At 34.3% G+C, this 25,505-nt stretch overlaps 1 protein-coding gene across 1 annotated transcript in view; it reads right to left on the reverse strand.

Moving 5' to 3' along the window:
- Positions 1-925: 925 nt before the first annotated feature.
- The window catches only part of Prp8 (pre-mRNA processing factor 8), a 247,399-nt gene continuing 222,819 nt past the window's right edge, over positions 926-25,505 (reverse strand). The window contains exons 37-41 of the mRNA XM_090386973.1: positions 15,536-15,727; positions 14,613-14,802; positions 7,898-8,178; positions 6,921-7,123; positions 926-1,350 (exon numbers count right to left, since the gene is read on the reverse strand). Coding sequence (XP_090243099.1) covers positions 1,196-1,350; positions 6,921-7,123; positions 7,898-8,178; positions 14,613-14,802; positions 15,536-15,727 — 1,021 coding nt within the window. The 3' untranslated portion in view covers positions 926-1,195. The remainder of the gene's footprint in view (positions 1,351-6,920; positions 7,124-7,897; positions 8,179-14,612; positions 14,803-15,535; positions 15,728-25,505) is intronic.

The raw sequence follows: 25,505 nt of genomic DNA on the forward strand, positions 1-25,505 counted from the left end.
TTTTTTTGTTTCAATTTTCTATAGATTACAAGAGGTTAACTGTTTAGTTGATAACTAATGACTAATGCGTGTCATATGAGTGATGGCATCTATATATTTTTTAATTAGTTGGGGTATTATTATTTTCATTCATTCATACACCACAAAAGGGTGTATGAACGAATGGGAAGGAATCCCTGCACCTTCAGCACTCTGTAGTTTGGTTCATTGTAACTCCATGTAATTTTCTGAAAATTGTATTTTGGCAAACATATATGCAGAATGAAAACCAGATAAATGATAGCAGAGAGGGACATTAGAAGAATGAGTGGGGATGTGGAGGGTAGGAAACAAATTTAGCAGAAAAAATATCAGGCAATGAGGAAAGGAATAAATTATGTAAATCCTAAAGCACAAAGTAGTCTAATCAACAGAGAAGATAGAGATTAAATTTCAAAACAAAAATGGCATCTAACAGACACATCACCAGAGTAATTTGTTTCCTTTAGGGACATGGAGGGTCTAATTATAATAGTTTTTGTCAGCTTCAATAAGTGGAAGACAAAGTTAATCATCAAGTCCAAATATTAATATTATGGAAACTCATAACAGCTGAAGATGCATAAAATATCAATTCAATTTTCAGTTTCAACCTCAAGTAGAGTGTTTGTCCTCATCATGTTGTGATGGAACTCATTTTTAATTGTTTTGAAAAAAATAAAATAAACATAAAAGGTGGAAATTCTAAAAGACTGAGTCAAACAAAAATTTTCCCCTTTAATAATAAATTTATTAATTTCTTACAGACCCTGACAACACACTGTATATATTACAAAGTTTACATGATGTATATATCACTGAATATACAGAGCCACATTTAAATATTTCTAATTTAAATATAGAACGTAATAAAATCATAAAAGAGGGATATGGGTAATAGAAAATGATAAAACTACACAGTGATGATGATGAATTAACTAACAGATAATTACTCTGTCTTAAAACTGAATGAAAATACCTGTGCACAGATATATTAGATGGAAAACACAAAAAAAGTATTCACGCTGTACAAAAACACTTTAATAATAAAGTGCAGAAAATATGCCCCTTAGGAATGAGGTATAAACATCTACTATAGTATTCACAAACCTGCCAGGGGCAAACAAATGTAAAAAAGTCAGTACATTCATTACATGGAATTTTGCCTTTATGCTTTTCACTGATAATGATCTTCTCTATCAGCACCTACTCCTTCACTATCTTCAAGGTTGCTAAAATTAAGAAAATGAGAAGGCCGATGAACTTCATGGTAAAATTCTTTTGGATTGGCTAAATGAAGATCATATTTCATTCCTGGTTCATGACGAACACCTGAAAAAATTTAAAAACAATAATTAATTTTACTATTTCTTCATAATTACTATTTGTTATTCAATAGCTTTCATGATTTTCTAAGAGATGAAGCTGAAGCTCAAGAGGAAAGTTCCAGGAAAATATTAAGGATTGTAAACTAGACCTTGCATATTGAAAGCTGGCACTAAAAAAGGTATCTTTGATGGCTACATCACATTAACCACAGATCATTTTCTACAGGACAAGTTCAATAAAATTGAAATAGGGCATAACTGTACCAATATATAAAAAAAGGAAAATAAAGCTATATGTGGAAATAAAGAAAAATTTCATTCCTTAGTGTACAAGGTAAAATCTATACAATTATTTTAAAGAACTAAGTTAGAGTTATTATTGAATGTAATCTTGAAGAATAAATGGTCAGCATTTAGGGAATGCCGGGATCACACACAAGGGCAAATTATAGAAAAGTCATGGGAACACAACAAGAACCTGTATTCAGGATTCAAGAATGAAAAGAGAGATTTAAAGAAGGGAACACTGGAAAATGGTTTAAGGTTAAATTAGTTGAGTCAAAGTTCTACTTTATCACCACTTTTTATAATTTTCAGGGAATAAAACAATGTAAGTTACTAACAAAGTTAAGTGTGAAATTGGATCATTATTAACAGATGATATTATGTTGTTAAATAGCAGCCTGCAAAATCTTCAGGTATCCCTTTAAAGAAAACAGATAAAGGTTCTACAAGAATTTGGCATGAAAATTAGTTGCACAAAAACAAAAAATATTAAAGTTGGGAGAAACAAGAAAAATTTAGATTGTAGACTAAGTAATCAAAAACTGGAACAGTAAATTTTGTTGTAATTTTGTTTATCCAGGAACAAGTTTTAATGAAGTTGGAAAATCAGACATGAAGATAAAAAACAGAATAAGTACAACAGGAAATTTAGGATTCCAGTTCAACAAGTTCTTTAAAACAAAGAGAGAAACTTGTTTTTATAATAGTTTTCAAACCTATTTTAACAAACAGATCTGAGATCCAAATATGAAATACAGGAATTTAACAAAAAACAGTATTCGAATGGCATGATGATGTATGGGGGAGTTGCTTATTCTGCAGCTAAAAAAAAACCCATATCCCATCTGAACGAATAAAGGGGTAAAATGGGTGCAGTTCTTTTTTTTTGGCTGATGCTGCATAAGCTTGCTTTCTTGCATTGTATGCCTCTACTAATGCTAATGCTAACTAGTTTACACTTGTTCATGTAATAATACTCCAACATGCAAAAAATGGTTCAACAGTATTAATCAAATGTAATTTTATATAAATTTGGATCTAAATATTTTTATGAAATTGGCACAATAAACACTAGACATTTTTTTAATTATTAATTTTATCTCATACCCATAAAAAAAAAAAAAACAAAGAGGGAAAATATTATCAATACATATTCAAAACTTTGATTAGATGTGACCAAGGAGAGCACCATTCTATTGCTTATAAAACTAATACATTAACTGGAATTTCCAAGAAAACTGTTTTTGAAATAAAACCAAAATAAATACTGGCAATGTCCTTTATATACAGTAAACCCCCGCTATTCGCGGTTTCACGTATTCGCGGTTTCACGTATTCGCGGTCACTGATTTAATATAAAATGAAACCTGAAAAAATGTGAATTTTAAAGTGCCGTGAACATTTTCTGCCATAAAAAAAAAAAAAAAAAACATGGGCGTGGCTAAAATTATCTTTCCCGGTCAAAACAGTGCTCAGCGGGTGGGGGGAGAGGGTTGACAAAATCGCGAGCGTGGATGTTTCTCGCTAATCCTTGTTCAGTATGTGTTATGCACTTGTCATGGAAGGTTTCGTCGTTTGCTTTTAATTTATATGCTCATAAATTGAATAAATTTATAAATTGATATGCTTACAAAAGTGATAAATCTACAGTTTAGCAGTGTAAAACAGACTTTCGAGCGTGTTAACGGAAGAAAGTGACTTTATTGTGGACAAGTTCTTTCTAACCGGTACAAAAATATGGCTACGAATAACAAGGGAAATGTGAAAAGATCAAAGGTGATGACATTAGCGAATAAAATTGAGTTATTAGACAAAATTTTTAATGATGAAAGTGTCTCCTCAGTGGCAAAACATTATAAAATCAATGAGTCAACGGTACGATCAATCAAGAAATCGGAAGGAAAAAATCTGCCGTAGTGTCAGTGAAAACGCACTAATTGCTTCAAAAATTTGCTCTGTAACTCGTGATGTTAAATTAGAAAAAATGGAAAAAGCTTTAAATCTGTGAATAGAAGACCGAACTCAAAATAAAATTCCGTTAAATTCACTCAACATTCGTGAAAAGGCAAAACTCCTTTATCAACACTTTAGCGAAACTGGTGATAACACTGGCGGGATAAGTTTTTTAGCTAGCAAAGGCGCTGGTTTGAAAGATTTGTTTGAAATTTCTATAAATATTACATTTAATATTAAATTGTTTCTTATTTTCATTTCGGTGCCATATGCTTGCATTTCACTATGTACTGTCTATGTACATAGTCATATTATGAAGGCACATATAATACATACATAGACAAAATTTTAGACTAGTTTTTCTTATATATTTCATACTTTGGAACGGAACCCCTTTATTACTATGGGAGCCATAACTCAGTATTCGCGTTTTCGGTATTCGCAGCATTTCTCAGGAACCTAACCCCCGCGAATAGCGGGGGTTTACTGTACTGAGAAAAGATTGGTTTGGTTTGGTTTTGATTTTATTGGCGCATTAGCTACTCAGGCTAACTGAGAAAAGAACAAATACACACCATCTATAAGCAGAGATTATCGAGGTATGACTCCACTTTGTCAACTGATTGCAGAAAAGTTCACAACTTTTTCAGGTATAATGAAATATCCACTCTAAGCAAATGTTTCATGGAAATGCAGAATTTTGTTTTGAAAAAATTTGGTAAGGTCACTTTACAGCATCTCACAGTGATTTAATGGCTGCCATAGCCAAGTGGTCATGTGCGAGGGTACATAAGTTCACATGCTTTGAGTAACCGAGTTTCAAGCTGTGACTGCTAAATACAGTGCTGTTTTTTGTATTCTTTTGATCTTGTGAACTCCTTGGACCATGTGGTCATTCTGGAGTATAAACAGAAAATGTATTTATTTATTTATATGGGCATACGAGCTTCGTTTTTGAGAGTAGGAACATAGAGACAGCAGTGATAAGAAAAATGTTATTATTGTGTGGCAAATGAAATAATTATGAGTGGTCAAGCAATATGGACAAAAAGGAAGAAGCATTTATTACCTCAACTAGACATGGTTTTGACTATCATGCCAAATTCTACTTTCAGTGCAACCAGCACTGAAAGTATAATTTGGCATGATACCAGCATAAAAAACAGAAGAATCCTTCATTTCAAGTAAGAAAGCATTTCTCTTGGCAGTGTAAGTAGGATTAAAATGGCTGAGTGTTAAAGGGAGCATACTGATAATAACATTCAGGTAGCTGGGATGGTTTTGTGAGAATTTTTGAAATGTTTCAAGCCAAAATAATTTGTAGCCAATTTCCACCAGGAAATGGATTGTGACTGTCCTGAAAAATGGTTTAAGAACTGCCTACTACAAATATTAAACCTACTGGTGGGCATTGCTCCCTTAATTCTGACAAACTGAAAAAGCTTCCTATACAATCCTGGACCAAAAAAGGTCAAGAATGGTCAAATAGAAGGAGACGCTTTTAATCCTGATATGCCAAGGGCAGAATTGCAATTAAAGATAAAGCAAATAAAATCGAAGTTTAAATGTTATTGTATTGATACAATTAGATCGGCTGGGCAGTATGTCCAATCCCCCATCCCATTAAGGATCAAAAATTAACATGATAACATTAATATCTATTTTTAAAAATATTTATATACATATTTTTATATTTATATTTTTTGAATATATTGGGGGGGGGGGGACATGCTACAGATGGGAGGAGGGCATATTAGTACATCATGCCATTTATTGTATGAGAAGACCTTGAACTTTTCTCAGTGGTGTTAATTTAGATTGAAAAGAGTCCTAAGTTCTGCATTCACATCTTCTAAGCCATTCTGCACAGGGATAATGCTTAGTGCTCTTCACCAACCCGGTCACCCTTATTTGCACCCTCTAAACTCTAAATATTTCTTTAGATGTGGCCTCCAGAACTAGATTTCCAGTGTAATTTCACCATCACCTTATAGAGAGCGAAAATGACCTTTCTACTTGCAAACAACATGAATTTGAACTTAGATATGAATCTTCAGAGAGTTTTAAGAAAAATAATTGGAACTAAGAGAAGGAAGTAACAGCAAGCCCACATTACAAACAAGGAATTAAGAAAAAATGCTGGAGCAAAAAACAGCAAATCAAAAGTAAGCGACATAAACTTAAAATAGTATAATCATGTAGAAAAAAATGTGAGAAAGGAGATTAGCTAAACAGATAAGCGAAAGAAAAATTAAAGAAAAATGAATACTAATAGACCAAAAGGCAGAAGGGATGATGTCCTACAAAAATTAGAAGAGGACTTACTTCTAATTCAAGGCTGAAAATCAAACAGGAAATAGGACAGTATGGAAGAAAATACTGAATAGAGACCGACATGCCTGTGATGTTCATTTGCATAACGACAGCAACCAATATAGCTATTGGTTCATAACATATTTGAAGGCAAAAGGCATAGTAAGTTATGGGTGAAATTAGCTATATAATATCGGTGTAAATACACCATAGTTTACCCATAAATTTAACTACATAAGTAGTGTAATGGCATCGTTTGATTTTATCTATTTGAATATTCTTGATTATGAATCATTACTGAAACTAAGATTTTAAACTGAAGACTGCTTTTTTATGTGAAGAACTTTTAAAGGAAATTTTAAAGAACATACACCATATAAATGTAGAGTTCTTTGATAATTTTCCTCCCAGAAGTTTCAAAAATACAAGGATTCCCTCCCTCCCCCAAAGATTAAATAGTCAACAACAAAACTTCCATTAACCAATTAACACACACTTTAATAATTTGGCCGGATGAAAAACTTGATCCTTATCTTTACTGCTTCTCTAGCAAATCAAATCAAAAATAATGCTTTTTTTTTTTTTTTTCATTTCTTAAACCTTTAATAATGAAGAATCTCTTTCTAATAGATAAAGCAGCAAAATAATAATCAACTTTCTTAATATATCAATTTACTTTTGTATTTTATTTCACATAACATCTAATTTTATTAGTATTTTAAATACTAATAATATTTTAGGTAAATATGATATTTGACAGAAGTATATAAGAAAATGCAGAAATATATAGATGATCAATATTTATGATTGCTTAAAAGAGTAGAACCAATCCTAGCATTAGTAAGCAATTATAACTACATATAAAAAATTGTAAACATTCAAAAATATTTAAACCACCTGTTCTACTATTTGAACATTTACAAATTTATGTTCCATTGTGGCAATTTGGGATAAATGAAAAGTTAAACAGCTACAAGTGGAAATAAAATGATCCCTACCATTAATTCATTAATAGGTACATACCCATAAAATTATAATTCCACGATCCTTGGGCAGGTACCATGAAAAATCCTAGAAAACGATCTGACAGTAGCATCTGTACCCTTTCATAATGTGAAGGTAGGTAGCCCTTGGGATTATTGCCTCTGTCAGTGTTCTGTCTACCCCAATCATAACCACTAGGAGTTAGTTTGTATGCTGTCAGCGAACATGATCCTGGTGTAAAACTGAAACAAATATTTTATTGAAGTTATTTCAATTATTGATTAATAGAATTCTTTCACAAACAGTAATTAGACAAATCAGGTAACAGGTAAAATGCTGTCATGAAAAAAAAAAAAAAAAAAAAGTTTAATAATGACAAAAATTAATTTGAATTAAGAATTTTTTAAAATTTTAATAATATCTGCCCAGATAATTTTAGAATGCTGAAAGAAAGGTTACAATAGAGGCAGGAATTACATACATAAGCTTATGTGACTGAATCAACTATATGATTGATGCCTGTCATGTGATGACTGCAAAATTTCCAAACTTGCATGCAGAAGCAGTGCATCACGACAAGGATTTTTCAAGAAGCATTTTTATATTTTATGAGCATATGTACCAAATATAATAAACGTTTAAGATGAGTATCTGGGAAATCAAAAAATGGTAACTAAAAAGGATGAATTTTAAATATCTAGATACTGAGATTACTGTTTAAAAAAAAAATTTTAATAACTATGCAAACTCAATCCTTGTGAAAGACATACATTCACTTAAAAAAAAAAAAAAAAAAAAATATATATATATATATATATATATATATATATATATATAAAAGAAAGAATAAAGACATTACTTAATGAATTTTTATATCCCCAAAGGATGCAGAATGCCAAATGTTTGTGATGACAGTCAAAATACATAATTTTTTTAAAATTATTATTAAACTGAACTACTGATGAATATATGTATTCAAAGTGACAAAATAAAAATTTAACACATTTCTTACTTACCTGCATGTGATTACAATTGTTTTTTCTCCATCCCAACTAGAATTCTCAACCATTACTTTGGCGTGAGTTGTGACATCTTGAGGTGATAACTGTGGCAGTTCATTGGGTTGAGTATGGACCCAACCAAGAGGTTCCATTTCCAAAAGATAGTCATGTTGTGGTAAAATGTTAGGCAGATGAACTGTCTGATGAGTACCCCATTGAGGTGGCATAACTATGCAACGTATTTCCTTCACTTGAGGGTTATCTGAAGGGCTGACACCATACAAATATCCTGCAATCTAAGCAGAACAGATCATGTTACTATTGTTTAAAAACTTGATATACAACAAAAATTATACGCAAAGAAATACACATTCTTTCAAAGTATGTTCTTCTAAAAATACACAAGTACATATTTTGAAGGACTGACACCTTTCAGTTAAAAGTTAATTAATCAAAAGTTACTTCCTCCATTATAACTAACATTAAAGTGACAGACAGAAATATCGAAAGAATATCAATGTTAATACATTTTATGTATAGCAAAAGTAATATGCTCTCTTACAGAACAGCAGTTCAAAAACTGAGAGACCATGCCTAGTTACTGAAGCTTCTAATGGAAAGCTCTAAGAAAAATGGAAAACTAAAAACTGAAAAACACCTGAAACTTTGATATCAGCAGTATTTACTATATTCTCATATTTTAAACAAATCACAGAAAACCATTTGATCATTCTGATTTGTTTAAACTATGATGGACTTTTTCAAGATTTATTGGTCTCTCATCAGATAGAAAAATTTAAAATTCAAATAATCGAAGTTTTAATTTCTTTATACCACATAGCAATTCACATAAGAAGTGTTTCATTATTCACAAGGTGTCAGGAGAGATAACCCACTATTTAATGTGAGGCTAGTAAGTCAATCTCGAAACAGGATATTATAGTCATGTCTCATATGTTAAACAAGTAAAGATAACTTCTTTATCCATAACATTTGTCTCAAGATTCACTACTTTCATTTGTTTAGAAGTAGTGAATCTTTAGGGAATGTGTGGATAAGGAAGTTTGTTCTATCCTGAGCATTAAGCCCAAGTGTCACTCCTAGCAGTTGAAATCCCAGACACAGAAGAATTCTATGTCTGTGGCACAGAAGAATACACAGGATTAAATGGTCCTCACTCAATTAACTAACTTTTTTTTTTTTAAATATTAAGAATTTTTAAAATTTAAATTACAGAATAGGTTAATTTTAGATTTTTATAAACAATGAGTATAGTTGGGTGGGTGATATGAGAATTTCCTAGCATAAAGGTTGTAAAGACTAAGATGTGGTCTTTGCAACCTGTAGATAAAGAAGTTTGTGCTTATCTTAAAGTTACTTATGAAACAGAATGGTTTACTTTGAAAGACATCTTATCAGAAATGATTATATAACTAGATTCATTTTAGATAGCTGAAGAAGTCAGTCATCAAGGTTTGCATCATTCCCTATTGTGTGTGTGTTAATGTCAATTAATACACATAATAGGGTGCTGCAAACCTTGATGACTACTGGACAAGATATTGTAGAGAGTGTGACCACAATCAACAAGTATATGCTGACTGTTAACAGCAAATCAGTATGGGGAGGGGAATTGTTTCCAGCAGCAGATAAAGATAGGTCAAATATGTATGGCCAAAACATGCCCAGGATAAACATTCTTCTTGTATTCTGCTTAACACTTTTGCTGCAGGCTTTTATGATGACCTTTTCTAACCCAGTATTTAGTCAATCTGGACTGAAAAGGGCAGGGGCGTTTTTGGGCTTTCTTCTCACTTATAACTGAATTAATCAGACTCCGGTGAAGGTTGTTTTACAAAAATATCTGGTTTTTCTTCTGTCAAACAGGAAGAAGTTCTAAAAGCAGAGTGATTCTCCTCCAAGTGGATTAAAAATCTGAAGTTGCATATTTGCACAAGGAAGCAACAAAGTGTTAAGCTGAAAGTTTGCTATCGATTTGTCAGTCTAATGTGAATTTGAATTAGAATATAAAAATTTTACATAGTCAAGGCAGCTGGGCGTTTAGCAGTTTGATCTGCAAGCTCATTCCCCAGAATGGCAGTATGACCTGGGATCCAAAAGAACCTGAAGGTTGGTTTGTTATTCTAAACTGCAGTAACTGGAATCATTTATTTCATAACAGGATGTGGAGTTGTTTTACAAGGGAGACCTGCAATCAGATAGTCTGAATATAATAAGGTCTATGGGATGGATACTTATTAATATTTTCCAATGCCAGCTTCACTGCATAATACATTGTATTCTACAAGAAAATAGTAACACATGATGTACAAGATACTGCTTCTATTTCCACAGGAATATCTGATTTTGTCTATTGATATATATTTAGTACCTGGGAGTTGAAGGAATGGACAATACCGTCAGATAATGTGAATGTGAGTGATCATTCAAGGTTTGCATCACTTTCCTTCTTCCCTAGGGGAATAATGATGTAAACCTTGAATGATGTGTTCATAAACCTTGTTTTCTTCTCCATGTAGTAGTAGTAGGAGGCATGTGATTCAAGAAAGCAAGCATATGAGCTTATGCAGCATCAGCCAAAAAAACAAATTCATACATCCACTCCCTCTAAAAGTTTGTCCAGTTCCTCCTTGAATTTATTTAAGCTATCAACTTCCACAACAACAGATGGAAGTTCACCTTGGTTGAACACATCATTTGGGTATTTTGGCACTTGATCACTTTGTGCAATTTTAGGTAAAAGAGCAATTGAGGTGTTAATAGCATGATCTATTAGACATGGCTTAGATGATGAGTGGTAAACTGAAATTATAGCTCCAGCCCATTCTGCAGTTGCCTGCAAAGAGCGACATCTCCATCGAGGTTGTAACAGCATTAGTTTTGAGTGGTAAAAGCTTGTTTGTTTCAGTATAGTTAACTTAAGAAGTAATGGCACTCTCAACTACACATTACAAATGGATTTATTCCATTCAGCACACACATCCAGAGAATTTTTCTGAATGCACTAAGTTTATGAATAAAAGCATTAACAATTATCAAACATTTCAAGATATTTATCTCTTGCTTCATTAGTGAAATATTAACAAAAACAAACTGAACACCTACTATTTAACAAATTAATGGAACAGTGAAAGCTTATGAAATAACTACCGTGAGAACAGTGCAGTAAATAAATAAACTTAATTGCAAACTACAAATGTTGACACAAATCAAGTCCATAGGGGGCCATGCCTCGCAAGAACATGTTGGAATGTAATCATTGTATTTCTATGGAAGAGTGTAAATGAGTGTTGAAAACATTACATTGGATGGTATTCATTTCAGCTTACACAGGCAGAATACTGCACATAACATTCTGCCAGTGCACATTGTCAGTTGAGTAGCAGAGTGCTATTCAATAACTGTATCACTAGTTACAATGTTTGATACTGAAAAATTTATTATTAACCTGAAATTTTTGGTATTTGCTTTTCTGTATGCTATTTGGTTATTTGGTTTTTAGGAGCATTAGCAACTAAGGCCATATTGCTCCGGGATATGCGGTGGTCATTCCCTGATCTTTCCGTATCCTCGGTATTTGGTGGTGACGGGCTCGAACCCCGGTCTAATCAAGAAGCGTGTGCTACGCACTGCTGCTCCTTCCCACCTGGATACGGAGGCGCCAATTTTTCTGTATGCAAAAATAAAAATATATAAAACTGCAAAGTTTAGACTCATTATATTTTAAATTAAATATACAAAGTTGGGAGGACTGTTATGTTCCTTTGTGTGTGTGTTAACAAAAAAAAAAAAAAAAAAAAAAAAACCACTTGTACATTTAGTACACAATGGCACAATTTGTGCCTAAGTTGCTAATGCTCCTAAAAACCCAACAACTTTTCAGTGAGTTGCCCTGATATTGCACTACTTTCAAAAAATAGCTAATCTGCCATTTAGTTAAATGACACAATATCTTCTTTCAGGACTTGCTAATCTCTTGTCAGAGAGCAGGTGGTTTCTTGTAAATAACTATTAAAAAAAAAAACAGACTATTTTAAAACAAAGGCACAATGTCATTTGTTTCAAAGTAGTGCAATAACAGGGAAACTCATTGAAAAGGCAACGTTTCTTCTGCTGTGAACATGTGAACAATGTACAAAATAAACACTGCAAAATCTAGCATATTTTATTAGGGAGAAAAACAAACATTTTATAATTCAGAAATATTAAGAAAGCAATCTGGCACATTGTATGAACAGATTTGTCTTTAAGAATCCATGCAAAAAAAAAAAAAAGTGACATCTTTGTTTGTAGGAATATTGCAGAATTCTCCTGTCCTTTTAAAGTGGTTTTGTAGCTAGCAGGATTAATTTCCCCCCCCCCTTATTATTTTTTTTTACTATGTACTATGCATGGGTTGGAGGCTGAAAAGATGAAAGAAGATACTTGTTGACATTAGACTTGAATTTCTGTATAATTGTAGTAATTTTCAGAAAATATGTGAATAGAAGTTGTTCCAGAAAATGGAAGCTGAAGAGATAAATGAGGAAGAAGAAAAGCAAGCACATATTCAGACTAGTTTGGAAGAGGGGGGGGGGGGGGAATTGTAGAAGCCAATTCAGAAGAATAGTGCCCATGGAAGCAGGGCTGTAATGGAGGGTATACACAGGTATACATCGTATAACCCTTGGATTTTTTTTTTTTAGGTGAATAGCGTATACCTCTCACATATTTGAAAATTTTAAAAGTTATCATTAAATAAAACCACTGATTTTATTTAGTGATAACCTTCCATTACGAGCATTGAGTAAGGTGTACAGTCGGTCCTCGTATAACACGTGTTTACATTACATGAATTCGATCATACACGATTTATAAACAGGGGAACGATATCTTATATAACACGATCGAATTCACTTATGCACGATTCGCCTTTGTGTTTACAAGAAATGGCAGTTGAACGCAGAATCACCCCAACCGAACGCAACACGATAGGAATGAAGAGAAGATTCTGAAAATGTATTTATGTTTTTTATATCAGTGAAGGGGAAACACATTTCACCATAATAACGTAAAAACCAACACAATTCCAGCTATCGATATAATCGCAAATGCAATTAGATGGAGTTTACTACCAGTTTATAACAGATTCCACTAGCAGAAATGCAACTGGAAATTGTTTTATGGTAGTAACCCCCAGAAATGTGCTTTAGTAAAATGTGAGGTGTTAATAGTGTATCTCGGCCTTTACGATGTTGTTTATTCAGTTGCTACACGGGCGCAGCTTTGTTTATGTGTATCAAGCGTGCCTCCTCGTTTTGTAAGTGTGCTTTATTCCCTAAAAATTAGTAAAATACTTAAAAGGTGTGAAAAGGAAGCGTCCTGGCGAAGACACTGCAGATTCAGAGAGAAAAAAAAAAAAAAAAGCAATATCGATAAACAGAGGCGGACTGGGTCAAAAATACTTACCCGGGAAAATTTATAGTGGCCTCATACTACGGTTTATAGCCAAAATCACACCGGCCTCCGGCCCACCGGGATTTCCCCGGTAAGGCTTATGGCCAGTCCACCTCTTTCGATAGAGAAAAAATATGAAATTGTGAAACGCTTTGAGCAAAATGAAAGACCATGTGATATTGCACGTGCTACAGACCGAAATGAGGCAATGCCGAGAATTAGAAAGCATGCAGAAAAAATAAAAACAACTTTCATAGCAGGAACAACACAAAGTGTAATTAAAATCCATTAGATTAAGACACAAAGAATTGGAAGAGATGGAATGGCTGTCATCTGTTTGGATAGAAAATCAAGCAAAAAACAAGTTTGCTTACGATAGAAACAAAAGCATTAGCAATATTTTATTATGTAATAGTCGTAATAAAATACTTACGTATTTTATTACGACTATTTTTATTTAATATAATTTTTTACTATTTTATTAATAAATTTTTATTATTTAAATAAATATTTTTTATTATTTATTATATTATAATAAAAATAAAAAAATATTATTTTTTTTACGTATTTTAATCGTTATAAAATACGTAAGTATTTTATAACGATTAAAATTACCCGATTATTTATTGTGTTTGGTAATGTTTTGGTTCCAAATGTGTGTTCAATCTTGGGTGGTCGGCACCTAACCCCACTTTTCCCATAGGGCCTGTTGTTTATATTGCAAGATTTTGCATTGCACGAGGGTTTCTAGGAACACAACTATCGTGCTATACGAGGACAGACTGTACTAAGTTTCCTCTATACAATTTAATTTTAACCAGTTTTTAATTCCCACATCTCTTTTTAAACTAATCACTCATTTACATGAGCAGTTGGAAGTACATTCCGGAATTTTAGGTTTCCCAAATTTTAAGTCATTCCAATCTTGAAACTTGAGGTCATCCATTACAATAATAGAGGAAATGGGTCCATAAGAGAGAATTTCATCTCCTTTCTCCTATCTTCCTGGACTATTCACTGAGAATAGGATGTATATGACCAAGGAACTAGCAGAGGTTCTTGATCATGTGCAGTTAGCAAAGATGACAACTGCAATTAATAATTTACAATTAACTCAATGGAAATAACTCATAAAGTAAGCAACTCTTTTTGTAAGTCACAATTAAGAGTACTACTCTACTCTACTATTTTTTTTTTTTTTATACCCAATACCATACTTTTCTTGAAACTTGTAAACAGATCACTATAGATTTTAAATTTACTGTTAACTTACCTGTGTTCGAAGATCCGAAATAATAATAAACTTTTTGAGGATATTTTTGGGTAGAATGTAAGTATATCCAGTTTCTTTAATGTCATCAGAAGACACATATATGTGATTGGTCCGCAAATGAAGATTTGTTGCAGAAATAGCTCTAACTCTCCATTCTGTTCTTGATGAAAAGGTCTGTGTCTCATAGTTGCTGAAAACATAAAGTTGCAATTAATTCCTCTATAATAAAAATATATAGTATCATGATGGCACAGCGTTTAAATACACACCTTATACCCACATTAAATACACATTCTCAATCTATAAAATGGCAGAAGTGAAGAAACAGATCTAACAATCAGATACTAACATCTTCAAATCTATAAATACCAATTCTATTATGTTTATGCTTGAAAAGCATTTGTACATTCTAAGTGTTCAGTGATCTCCCCAGGACCTATTGAATGGGCACACCGCCCAGCTAAAATTTAAGCGATTCTCACGTATGGTACCGATCAGTGAGCAGTAATGTATGGTACTGCTCACTGATCCCGATCAATTTTAATTCGAACATACTATGCGATTAAGATCAATACAGGAGCATATAGTGTTAAATTGCAATTATTTTTTTGCTCTGGATTGCTTAAGTCACATTTATAAATAACAGAAAATTTTATAATATTGTGAAGTATTACACTTCCCCACCTGGTTACTTCATAATGCCACTCGGCTGCCAAAATTTTTGGGGAGAACACTGGCATTTGATTACAAAACAACATCATTACAGTTCCTTTTACACCAATATAAAATTTTATTTATATAGTTAACAGTTATTTCTAGAATCCCATGCTGTTCAATAGAATAAATATAGTGAGAATACTAGTTCATTAGGATAGCTATTTACAAATTACAGTTTTGAAAAACAAGTCATGTTGTAATCTTACCTTGTAGTAGATGTTATTATTTCATCTCCATGCTTATTAACAGTTCGAGTAGTTGTAGCTGTCAGCTGAGACTGTTCCTTCGTCTGTTTCTCGATTTCTGCTATTTGTTGTCTTTGGGCTGAGGGTGCCGAGATTTCCATTCCCAAAATAATGTCTCTGATCTCTGACTGTGTAAGGGAAGCCACATTTACACTGAAATAAAACAACACTATTGAAAACTGTGCATATCATCAGTAAATAATTAATAGCTATAAATGGTGCATATCATCAGTAAATAATTAATAGCTATAAATGGTGCATAAAATCTCATTAAAGAAATAATACTGCTACCATTTCATATTTCATAAGATGGTGGTTGTTGTTGTTTTTTTTTTTTTAGGAGCATTAGCAACTAAGGCCATATTGCTCCAGAGATATGCAGTGGTCACTCCCTGACCTTTCCGCATCCTCCGTTTTTGGTGGTCACAGGCTCGAACCCTAGTCTAATCAAGAAGCGTGTGCTACGCACTGCTGCTCCTGCCCACCTGGCTACGGAGTCACCTCATAAGATAGTAAATTAAAATATTTTTCTTATAGGAAAAAAATCCCAAAAATATCGTTGTTTCTAACATTGAAAGATTGCTGGACAAGGAATAATCTGGAAATGAATTCTGCCTTAATATTTATATTCCTTACACCTATTTGTTACCTTGTTATTGTAACATGTGCTTAAGATCATGTTATGTAACTAATGTCGCTATTTTAAGCTGTACATTCACAGTATATTAATGTTCTGTTTTGTGCAGCTTACAAAAGAACATTAATACACAGAAGCAGCAGCCTATTTCTGTAGCCTTATGGTTAGCATTGCAAATTATTTGTTAGTGCTGAATTAGTTGTTTTACTGCTTAATTCGTTTGTTATATTTGTAGTTATAGCTGATCCAGTGGTAGAGTGCATAAATTTTTTTCTGGGAAAAGATTTTTTACACCTTAAATATGCATTATACTCATACTTCATTTAGCATTTACAGTGTAAATGCTAAATGAGGTATGAGGTGTAGTAAATTTATTTTAATCAATATTACTTTACTGTAAAATACATTTATAAAAGACCCAAAAAGGAATTAAATGTAGCTACTTTTGTTTCAAGTGTATCACTATAAGCCATTTCCAAGGGAGCAAAATTACTTGTTCTGTAATAAAACTTTTAACATTCATTAAATCATGAATTCCATGAGCCATTCTGATTTTCAGTCAGCATTTACACTTACATGAATTTGTTTACAGCAGCTCTTAACCATTTTCACCTTGTACCCTTCATATCAAGCTTTTAAAATCCCCATGCCTTCGCCAAACCTATTAGTAATTTACTTAAATTAGTTTACCATCCGATTCTACATTTATAATACAAAGATATATATATATATAAGTTTGTATAAATATATTGAATAAAGTATGCATAAATGGATGTGAAAGTTACACAAAGTGCCAGTAACTAGAAGGGTGAGGAAAGTAGAAAAAGAAGTGTAGTAGATTTGTGAAAGGTGAAAGAATGTTAATATCTTAAAGGTCACGATGAATTAAGAAAATTATGGGCTCAATTACCAAGCCAATAGAAAGTGTGAGAGCTGTAAAGTAAAATTAGTACATCAAAATACTAATAAAATAAAATGCAATTAAAATGAAAATAAAATGATAAGTGTTATAGCCATCATCAGATATGGGGTGGGGGGAACATATTTAGAAAATGGTTGAATATAGGTAAGGCAAATATGCTTGATCTAATATCAGCTGAAATAAATAAATATTGATACATGATCAGGTATTTAACCCTAATGAAATACCTGATAAAATGACTGCAACTCTTGCAGAGCGTTTTTTTTTTTTTTTTTTTTTGGTTGTTGGCGCATCAGCTTCTGTGGCCATAATGCACCTCCCAAGGTTTTTGCAGTACTTTGATCCAAGCCCGAGGCGGGATTCGAACCCGCGACCTTTGGGTTGTCAGGCAGGCACTTTACCCACCCAGCTAGCCCAGTCGGCCTTGCAGAGCGTGATTATACAGCTGAAAGTAACAACTGATGCAATCTGTAAGAAATACTGCCATATACTTACATTATTCGGACGACAATTACAATTTTAAGGAGTGATGCACTTTCTTTGAACACCAGTGTATATGAATTAGACTACATATATTAGTTTTCTTTCAGCAGACTTTGCCTTTTAGCTGAAGAAACCTTGGCTTAATATTTGGCCTATTCATGGAGAAACAGATTTCCCAAACTGAATGCTATTAGTAAATTTTTGTACTATATCTTCTGCTGATATGACCCAAAAAGCATGCCATTTATTAAATAATGTAACTGTGTGTTATTTACTTATATCCCAGTAGTGAATGATTAATTCTATCCATTGTTTTTGGAGAGAGAGAATTAATCATTCTATGCTAATCATTCAGAGCATAGACACAGTCTTTACATTTCTATAAATAAACTGCCTATTAGCAGTTGCAAGCATGCCACTAGTCCACGGTCTGTAACATTAGCATTAGCATCAGTCGAGGCATATGATGCAAGAAAGTAAGCTTATGCAGCATCAGCCAGAAAAAAGAAAAAAAAAACAAAAAAAACTTCCACTTCACCCCTCCGTTCGTTCGAAATACCTGTCCAGCTGAGCCTTAAATTTATTTAGGCTATCAACTTCCACCACAAAGGATGGAAGTCTGTTCCACCAACCAAAAACCTGCTGGCTAAAGTCAAAATTCTGCACATCTATCCTATATCTGTCTTTAATCAATCTGAATTTTTGCCCTCTCAGATGATTATTCTGAGCAAGAGGAAGAATTCCATCGGCATTGAGCATGCTCAAACCATTCAAGGCTTTATACACCTCTATCAGATCACCTCGCCGGTGTCTAGTCTCCAGACACTGTAATTAGCAAAACTTAAGCCTTTCTTCGTAAGAGCAACCCTTTGTTCCATTCACTAACCTTGTTGCCCTTCTCTGTACTCGTTCCAGCAGCTCTACATCCTTCTTAAAATGAGGCCTCGAGACCTGTATACAGTACTCAAGGTGTGGCCTGACCATTGCCTTATACAAGGGAATAATCACCTCCTTATCCCTGCTAGAAAAATTCCTGTATATCATTGATAAGACACCATGAGCTACTCTTGCAGCCCGTCTGCAGTGCTCAGAGAACTTCATATCTGCCTGCACAACTATCCCCAGGTCCTTTTCATTCTCTACCACTATTAGTGTAGTACCACAGAGTTGATACGTTGCTCTGGGGTTGCTGTTTCCCATATGTAGTGCTTTATATTTGTCAATGTTAAACTTCATTTCAGATGGGCCACCTCTCAGCCCATCTGCTCAACCTTTCCAGATCCTGTTGCAGCACATAGTCAGTAGTATCCTTAACAACCCTTTGTTAAAGACGCTTTGTTAAGGTTATTAATGACAGTAATGGCAGTATGCTACTGCAACAGGATCAAATTATTTGGGCAGATGGGCTAAGAATTGGCAACTGAAGTTTAACCTTGACAAATGCAAAGTACTGCATATGGGTAGAACTAACCCCAGAGAAACGTACCAACTGTGTGGTACTACACTTAAGGTGGTAGAAAATGAAAAAGACCTGGGAGTAATTGTGCAGGCAGATATGAAGTTTTCTGAGTAATGCAGACAGGCTGCCAGGGCAGGGTCATGGGATTTTGTTGATGATATATAGGAATTTTGCTAGCAGGGAAAAGGAGGTGAATATCCCTCTGTATAAGGCAATGGTCAGCCCACGCCTTGAGTATTGCGTACAGGTCTGAAGGCCTCATTTTAGGAAGGATGTAGATTTACTTGAGCGTGTACAGAGAAGGGCAACAAGAATGGTGAGGGGAATGAAGGGATCCTCTTACCAAGAGAGGCTTAAGTTCAGCAAATTGCAGTGGCTGAAGACTAGGCACCTGCATGGTGATCTGATTGAGGTGTATAAGGCCTTGAATGGGTTGAGCATGCTGAATTCTAATGGGATCCTTCCACTTGTTCAGATTACAAACCTAATGGGGCATAAATTCAAATTAAGAAAAGACAGATGTAGAATAGATGTGCGGAAATTTGCCTTTAGCCAGCGGGTGGTTAATTGCTGGAACAAACTTCCATCTGTTGTTGTGGAAGTTGATAGGTTGAATAAATTTAAGGAGGAACTGGACAGGCATTTGGAGGAAATGGTGTGATTTTTTTTTTTTTTTTTTGGCTGATGCTGCATAAGCTCATACACATGCTTTCTTGCATCACATGCCACTACTACTACTACCACTACTACTACTCCTATTACTACCCTGCCAACTTTTGTATCGTCTGCAAACGTGAATATTAAGCTTGATATACCATCATCAATATTATTTATAAATACAGAAAACAATAATGGACCCAACACTGAACCCTGAGGAACTCCACTAATAAAATTAGTCCACGATGAGCAGTGTCCATTGATTACCACTCTGTCTTCTCCCCCTCAACCAACCCTTCACCTATAGCAGCAATATGCCTCCAATGCCACACAGCTCCAATTTGTGCAGCAGTCTTCCATGTGCAACAGTATCAAAAGCCTTTCTAAGATCCAAGTATATAATATTAAAGTTATTCCCTGCATCCAGTTCTTTTGTGACTGCATCATAGTATCCATCAAATTGGTCAGGCAAGACTTTCCCTTAACAAAACCATGCTGTGTCCGAGCTATAACTGAAGTCTTGTCTAGATGATCCTGCAGTGCTTCTTTAACCAGTGCCTCCATTAATTTACCTGGAACAGAAGTTAAACTAACAGGTCTATAATTACTTGTGTCAGCCTTTGATCCTCCTTTGTGAATTGGGGTCACATTTGCACATCTCCAGTCTATGGGTACCTCCCCTGAGTCCAAGGAAGCTCTCATAATTATGGCTAAGGGTTTGCTGCCTCCTTTAATATAACTGGATAGATCCCATCCACCCCAGGTGCCTTTCTTGTGTTTATCTTCGACAATTTCTTGCTTTCTTGCATCAAGTGCCACTACTACTACTACTACTACTACTACTATTTCTCCTCCACTTTACTTTCAGTTATTACAAGATTATCTAGCTTACTGCCAGAGTTGAATACATCTCTGGCATTCCCCTCGCTGAATAACTCCTCGTGTGTGAATGTCGATGCAAAATATTCATTTAGTTTGTTAGCTACCTGAGCAGGATCATCAACAGTTGACCCATCGATATCAAGTGGACCAATCTGATTCATCCCCTTCCTTCTAGAGTTTACATAAGTAAAGAACTCTTTGCTGTTTTTCTTTGCATCCCTTGCCAAAGATTTTGCGTAATCTGCCTTCGCCTGCCTAATGAAGCTTAATGAAGTTTTCTGAGCAATGCAGACAGGCTGCCAGGGCAAGTCAGGGCAAGCAGGGAAAAGGAGATGATTATCCCTCTGTATAAGGCAATGGTCAGGCCACGCCTTGAGTACTGCGTACAGGTCTGGAGGCCTCATTTTAGGAAGGATGTAGATTTACTTGAGCGTGTACAGAGAAGGGCAACAAGATTGGTGAGGGGAATGAAGGGATCCTCTTATCATGAGAGACTTAAGTTCTGCAAATTGCAGTGGCTGGAGACTAGGCACCTGCGCGGTGATCTGATTGAGGTGTATAAGGCCTTGAATCCTGATGGGATCCTTCCACTTGTTCAGATTACGAACCTAAGGGGGCATAAATTCAAATTAAGAAAAGACAGATGTAGATTGGATGTGCGGAAATTTGCCTTTAGCCAGCGGGTGGTTAATTGCTGGAACAAACTTCCATCTGTCGTTGTGGAAGTTGATAGGTTGAATAAATTTAAGGAGGAACTGGACAGGTATTTGCAGGGAATGGTGTGATTTTTTTTTTTTTTTTTGGCTGATGCTGCATAAGCTCATACACATGCTTTCTTGCATCACATGCCACTACTACTACTACTACTACCTCTTTTGTAACTTGGTTACAGATCAACTTATATCTATCATAGGCTTCTGTGTCACGTGTTAATCTATATGTATTCCAAGCATTTTTCTTCTCTGCCATATGTCTCATTAGTTCATCTGACATCCAATTAGGCCTAAACCTTGAACAATATTTCTTAGTTGGTATGTAAAGCCTAGTAGCTTCCAAGATAAGTTCTTTGAATGCTTCCCATTTTGAATTTGCTGTTGGTAACATCATCAATTGGTCCCACTGTATAGAATTTAAAGACTGTCTCAGACCATCGTAGTCGCCTTTACGAAAGCAATAACCCTTCCCTTTACCCCTGATGGTAGTTACCTCTTTGAGTAAATCCCACTTCAGCACACTGTGATCGCTGCCACCTAGTGGTTCCTCTATCTGCAGATTCTTAATGCAAGAAGAATCACTACTGATAATCAGATCAAGAGTATTACTCCCTCTAGTTGCCTCCCGAACATGCTGATGTAGAAAACAATCATCCAATAAATCCACAAAAGCCTTGCTAGTGTGTGAGTGACCAACCCACAAATTCCAGTCAATATCTGGGAAATTAAAATCCCCCATTATAAGACTCTGATTTACTGGCCCACTCTATTTCCCTGTACAGTTTCTAATTATACTCATCAGAGTCATTAGGCCTATAGCACACTCCTATTCTCAATTTTGATCTCCCAATACTTATGTCACACCAAACTACCTCGACACTGCACTGTCCAGCGATGTCGACTGGCTTCACTTCCTTGGATTTTATGTGTTTCTTAACTAATAGCATAACCCCTCCTCCCTTTCTGTACACATTGTACCCCCAAATTCCAGTTCTGCATTCCTTATATCTGTGTGACACCATGTCTCTGATATCCCAACAATATCCACCTTTGATGCTTTGAGCAATACCTCAAATTCATCAAATTTATTTACCAAACTCCTAGCATTGGTGTACACGCAAGTATACATGCACCTGTTCTTTTTCTTAGCTTCCCTAACACAATCCATGTGTTTACTTGTACCGCAATGACTCCCAGAAGTCTCTGAGATATCCTGCATCTTGTTTTCCAGGCTTCTGCTCATTCCAATAGAAGCAGTGCAAGAATAACTTTCACCTCTGCCAGTGGCTACTGTTAATCTATTAGTTCTTGTATCCCCCCCAAGCTAGCAGTTTTCTGACCCACCTAACACTGCCTCGATAGCATCAGCAAATATTCTTGCACCCTTTCTATTTAAGTGTATCCCATCCCTGTAGAAGCACATGTGAAGCGTTTGTTTTTCCTAACACAAACCTGAATGAAGACCTGTCTGGAAACGTCAAATTAGAAATCTTGTTTTAAGTCAATGCATGAATTAAGTGACATTTTCAGATATCAACTGCATATCCCATATAATTGCAGCTCTTGTAATATTATTATTGGCAAAGGATTTTATATTCTATTTCCTGTCTATTATTTCAGGCAAAGTTCTCTAATTTTGACAAAATAATTGATGCAGTGTACAGAGCTCACTGTGATCACAGATAATGTTATCATATACCAGGAGTGGCCAACAAGTTGATCGCGATCTACCAGTCAATCGGCATCTCCGTAGCCAGGTGGGAAGGAGCAGCAGTGCATACCACACGCTTCTTGATTAGACCGGGGTTCGAGCCCATCACCACCAAATATGGAGGATGCGGAAAGGTCAGGGAATGACCACCGCATATTCCGGAGCAATATGGCCTTAGTTGCTAATGCTCCTAAAAAAAACCCAAAACAACCAGTCAATCATGGCTTTAATTTCGTTCGATCATGACAAATTTTAAATATATATAAAAAATAGATTAGTCAAAATTTAAATGTTATTATCGTTATGCACCCCATTGCATAATCTTATTACAAATCCGTTGAACCACATGACGTCTCATGTCGCCACGCAACCGCTAGGCTTGTCTAGTGAAAATTCACGCAGTTATGTTGTGGAGAGCATAGTGTGTGTCGAATTCTTATTTAGATTACTTAATATTAATAACTGAACAGTACTTATACTGTTAATTTAATACCCTTTGATTTAAAATGAATACTACGAAAAAGAGTAAAATGCATAATTTTCATCAAGAGTGAGAACTACTTTTTATACTGAGAATAATGAGAATCCTTTTTTGTAATGATGAAAGAAAAATGTTTTTGTTTGATTTGCAATGCTTCCGCGGCTATACCCAAAAAACGAACTCTAGAAAGGCACTTCAATGCACTTTCTAGAGTTCGAATTTTCCGCCTAATAGTGACCTTAGAAAAAATAAATTAAAAGAACTTAAATCCAGTGAAGATTATTCCCACAACAAAATTTCTTCATGACACCCAATTTACAAGCTAAATCAGTAACTGTAGCATCATTTGAAGTGGTTGTCTTGCAAAAAATGCAAACTATTTTCTGATGGTCAATTGATCAAAGACGCATTTTTAGAAAGATATTCTCTTTAAATACTAAAAGTGTTATGGACATAGAGCTCAATTGCTCATTTTTATTTGTATGGTTTTTGATAATTCTGCCACTAGAGAAGAACTGCTAGGTATGGTTTCGTTAAAAGAAAGAACTAGAGGTCTTGATATACTTAATGCATTCAAAAATTTTATTGAAAAAAATTAAATTACCACTATTTAAGCTTGTCTCAATAACAACAGATGGAGCTAATGTAATGACGGGGCATCTTAATGGATTCATCACATTGTGCTAAAAGGATGATGAATTCCCAGATTTTTTGAGTTACCACTGTATCATCCACCAACATGTGTTAGCCAGCAAAATATTAAATACTAAAAGTGTTATGGACATAGCTTTCAAAATCATGAATTCCATCAGAGGGCAATCTCTTCAAAGGAGACTTTTCAAAATGCAACTCGATGAAAATGAACCAGATTTGATATTACACACAGATGTGAGGAGATGGCTGAGTCGGAGTAAGTTTCTACAGAGATTTCAAAATTTGTTGAATGAAATTTTAAAAAAATTGTTGATCAAAGGGGAGATGATTATCAGCAGCTACAAGATACAGAGTGGTTGTGTGATCTGGCTTTTATGGCAGATTTTACTAGTAAATTAAGTGATCTGAATTTGGAATTACAAGGAAAAAATAAAAATGTGGGTGACATAATTAGTAGTATTGCTACATATAAATATCAATTTTTGGCAAATGGCTAAGGATTTCAAAAAAAAAAAAAATTCGATCATTTCGCAAAAATATCCTATTTTTGAATTAAATAGTGAGAAATATGTTTCTGAAATTGAGAAAGTTGTAGACAATTTTGAAACCAGATTCAGTGATTTTAAAACAATTGAAGACATTGTTTTCAATATATTTCTTATCCATTTAATATCGACTTAGATACAAAACAAATTGCAGAAAAAATCACTGATTTTTTACATGGAGAAAATATTACTTGAAAATGAAATTATTACATTGCGAAACGATATCTTCCTAAAAGCCAGATCATCATAAAAAGCCTTTTGGAAATATGTTTCCCAAGAAAAGTACTCAAATGTAAAAAAATGCAGTGAACTTTTAAATTGCTGTTTTTGTTCCACACATCTATGTGAATTGGCCTTTTCTATTTGAAACAAACAAAGACGAAGAATCGCTCTACTCTTACGGACTTGCATACAGAAGATTCTTTATGGTTGGCCTTATCACAGTATATCCCCGATTTTGAAAGCTTGGTAGATAACATGAAGACACAAACTTCGCATAAATTAAAAATTTAAATACGTATCAATTTAAAATAAGAATTTTGAATTGTATTGAATTTTAAAATTTATAAACATTTTTCAATGTGTGTTGATTAACCCTCTTAACCATGTGCAATGAAATTCTTTAAATGGTAGATCGCGGCACATTTTGAAGAAAAAAAGTAGATCGCATCACAAATTAAGTTGGCCACCCCTGTCATATACATAATGTCATCAATTTTTTAAGAATTTCTAATCAGACATATACTAATAGAAAGAAAAAATAACATTTACTGTAATCATCACTTTT

The sequence above is a fragment of the Mastigoproctus giganteus genome, chromosome 12 (genome assembly GCF_048544385.1).
Source record: "Mastigoproctus giganteus isolate SK-2022 chromosome 12, ASM4854438v1, whole genome shotgun sequence".
NCBI classification, from domain to species: domain Eukaryota; kingdom Metazoa; phylum Arthropoda; class Arachnida; order Uropygi; family Thelyphonidae; genus Mastigoproctus; species Mastigoproctus giganteus.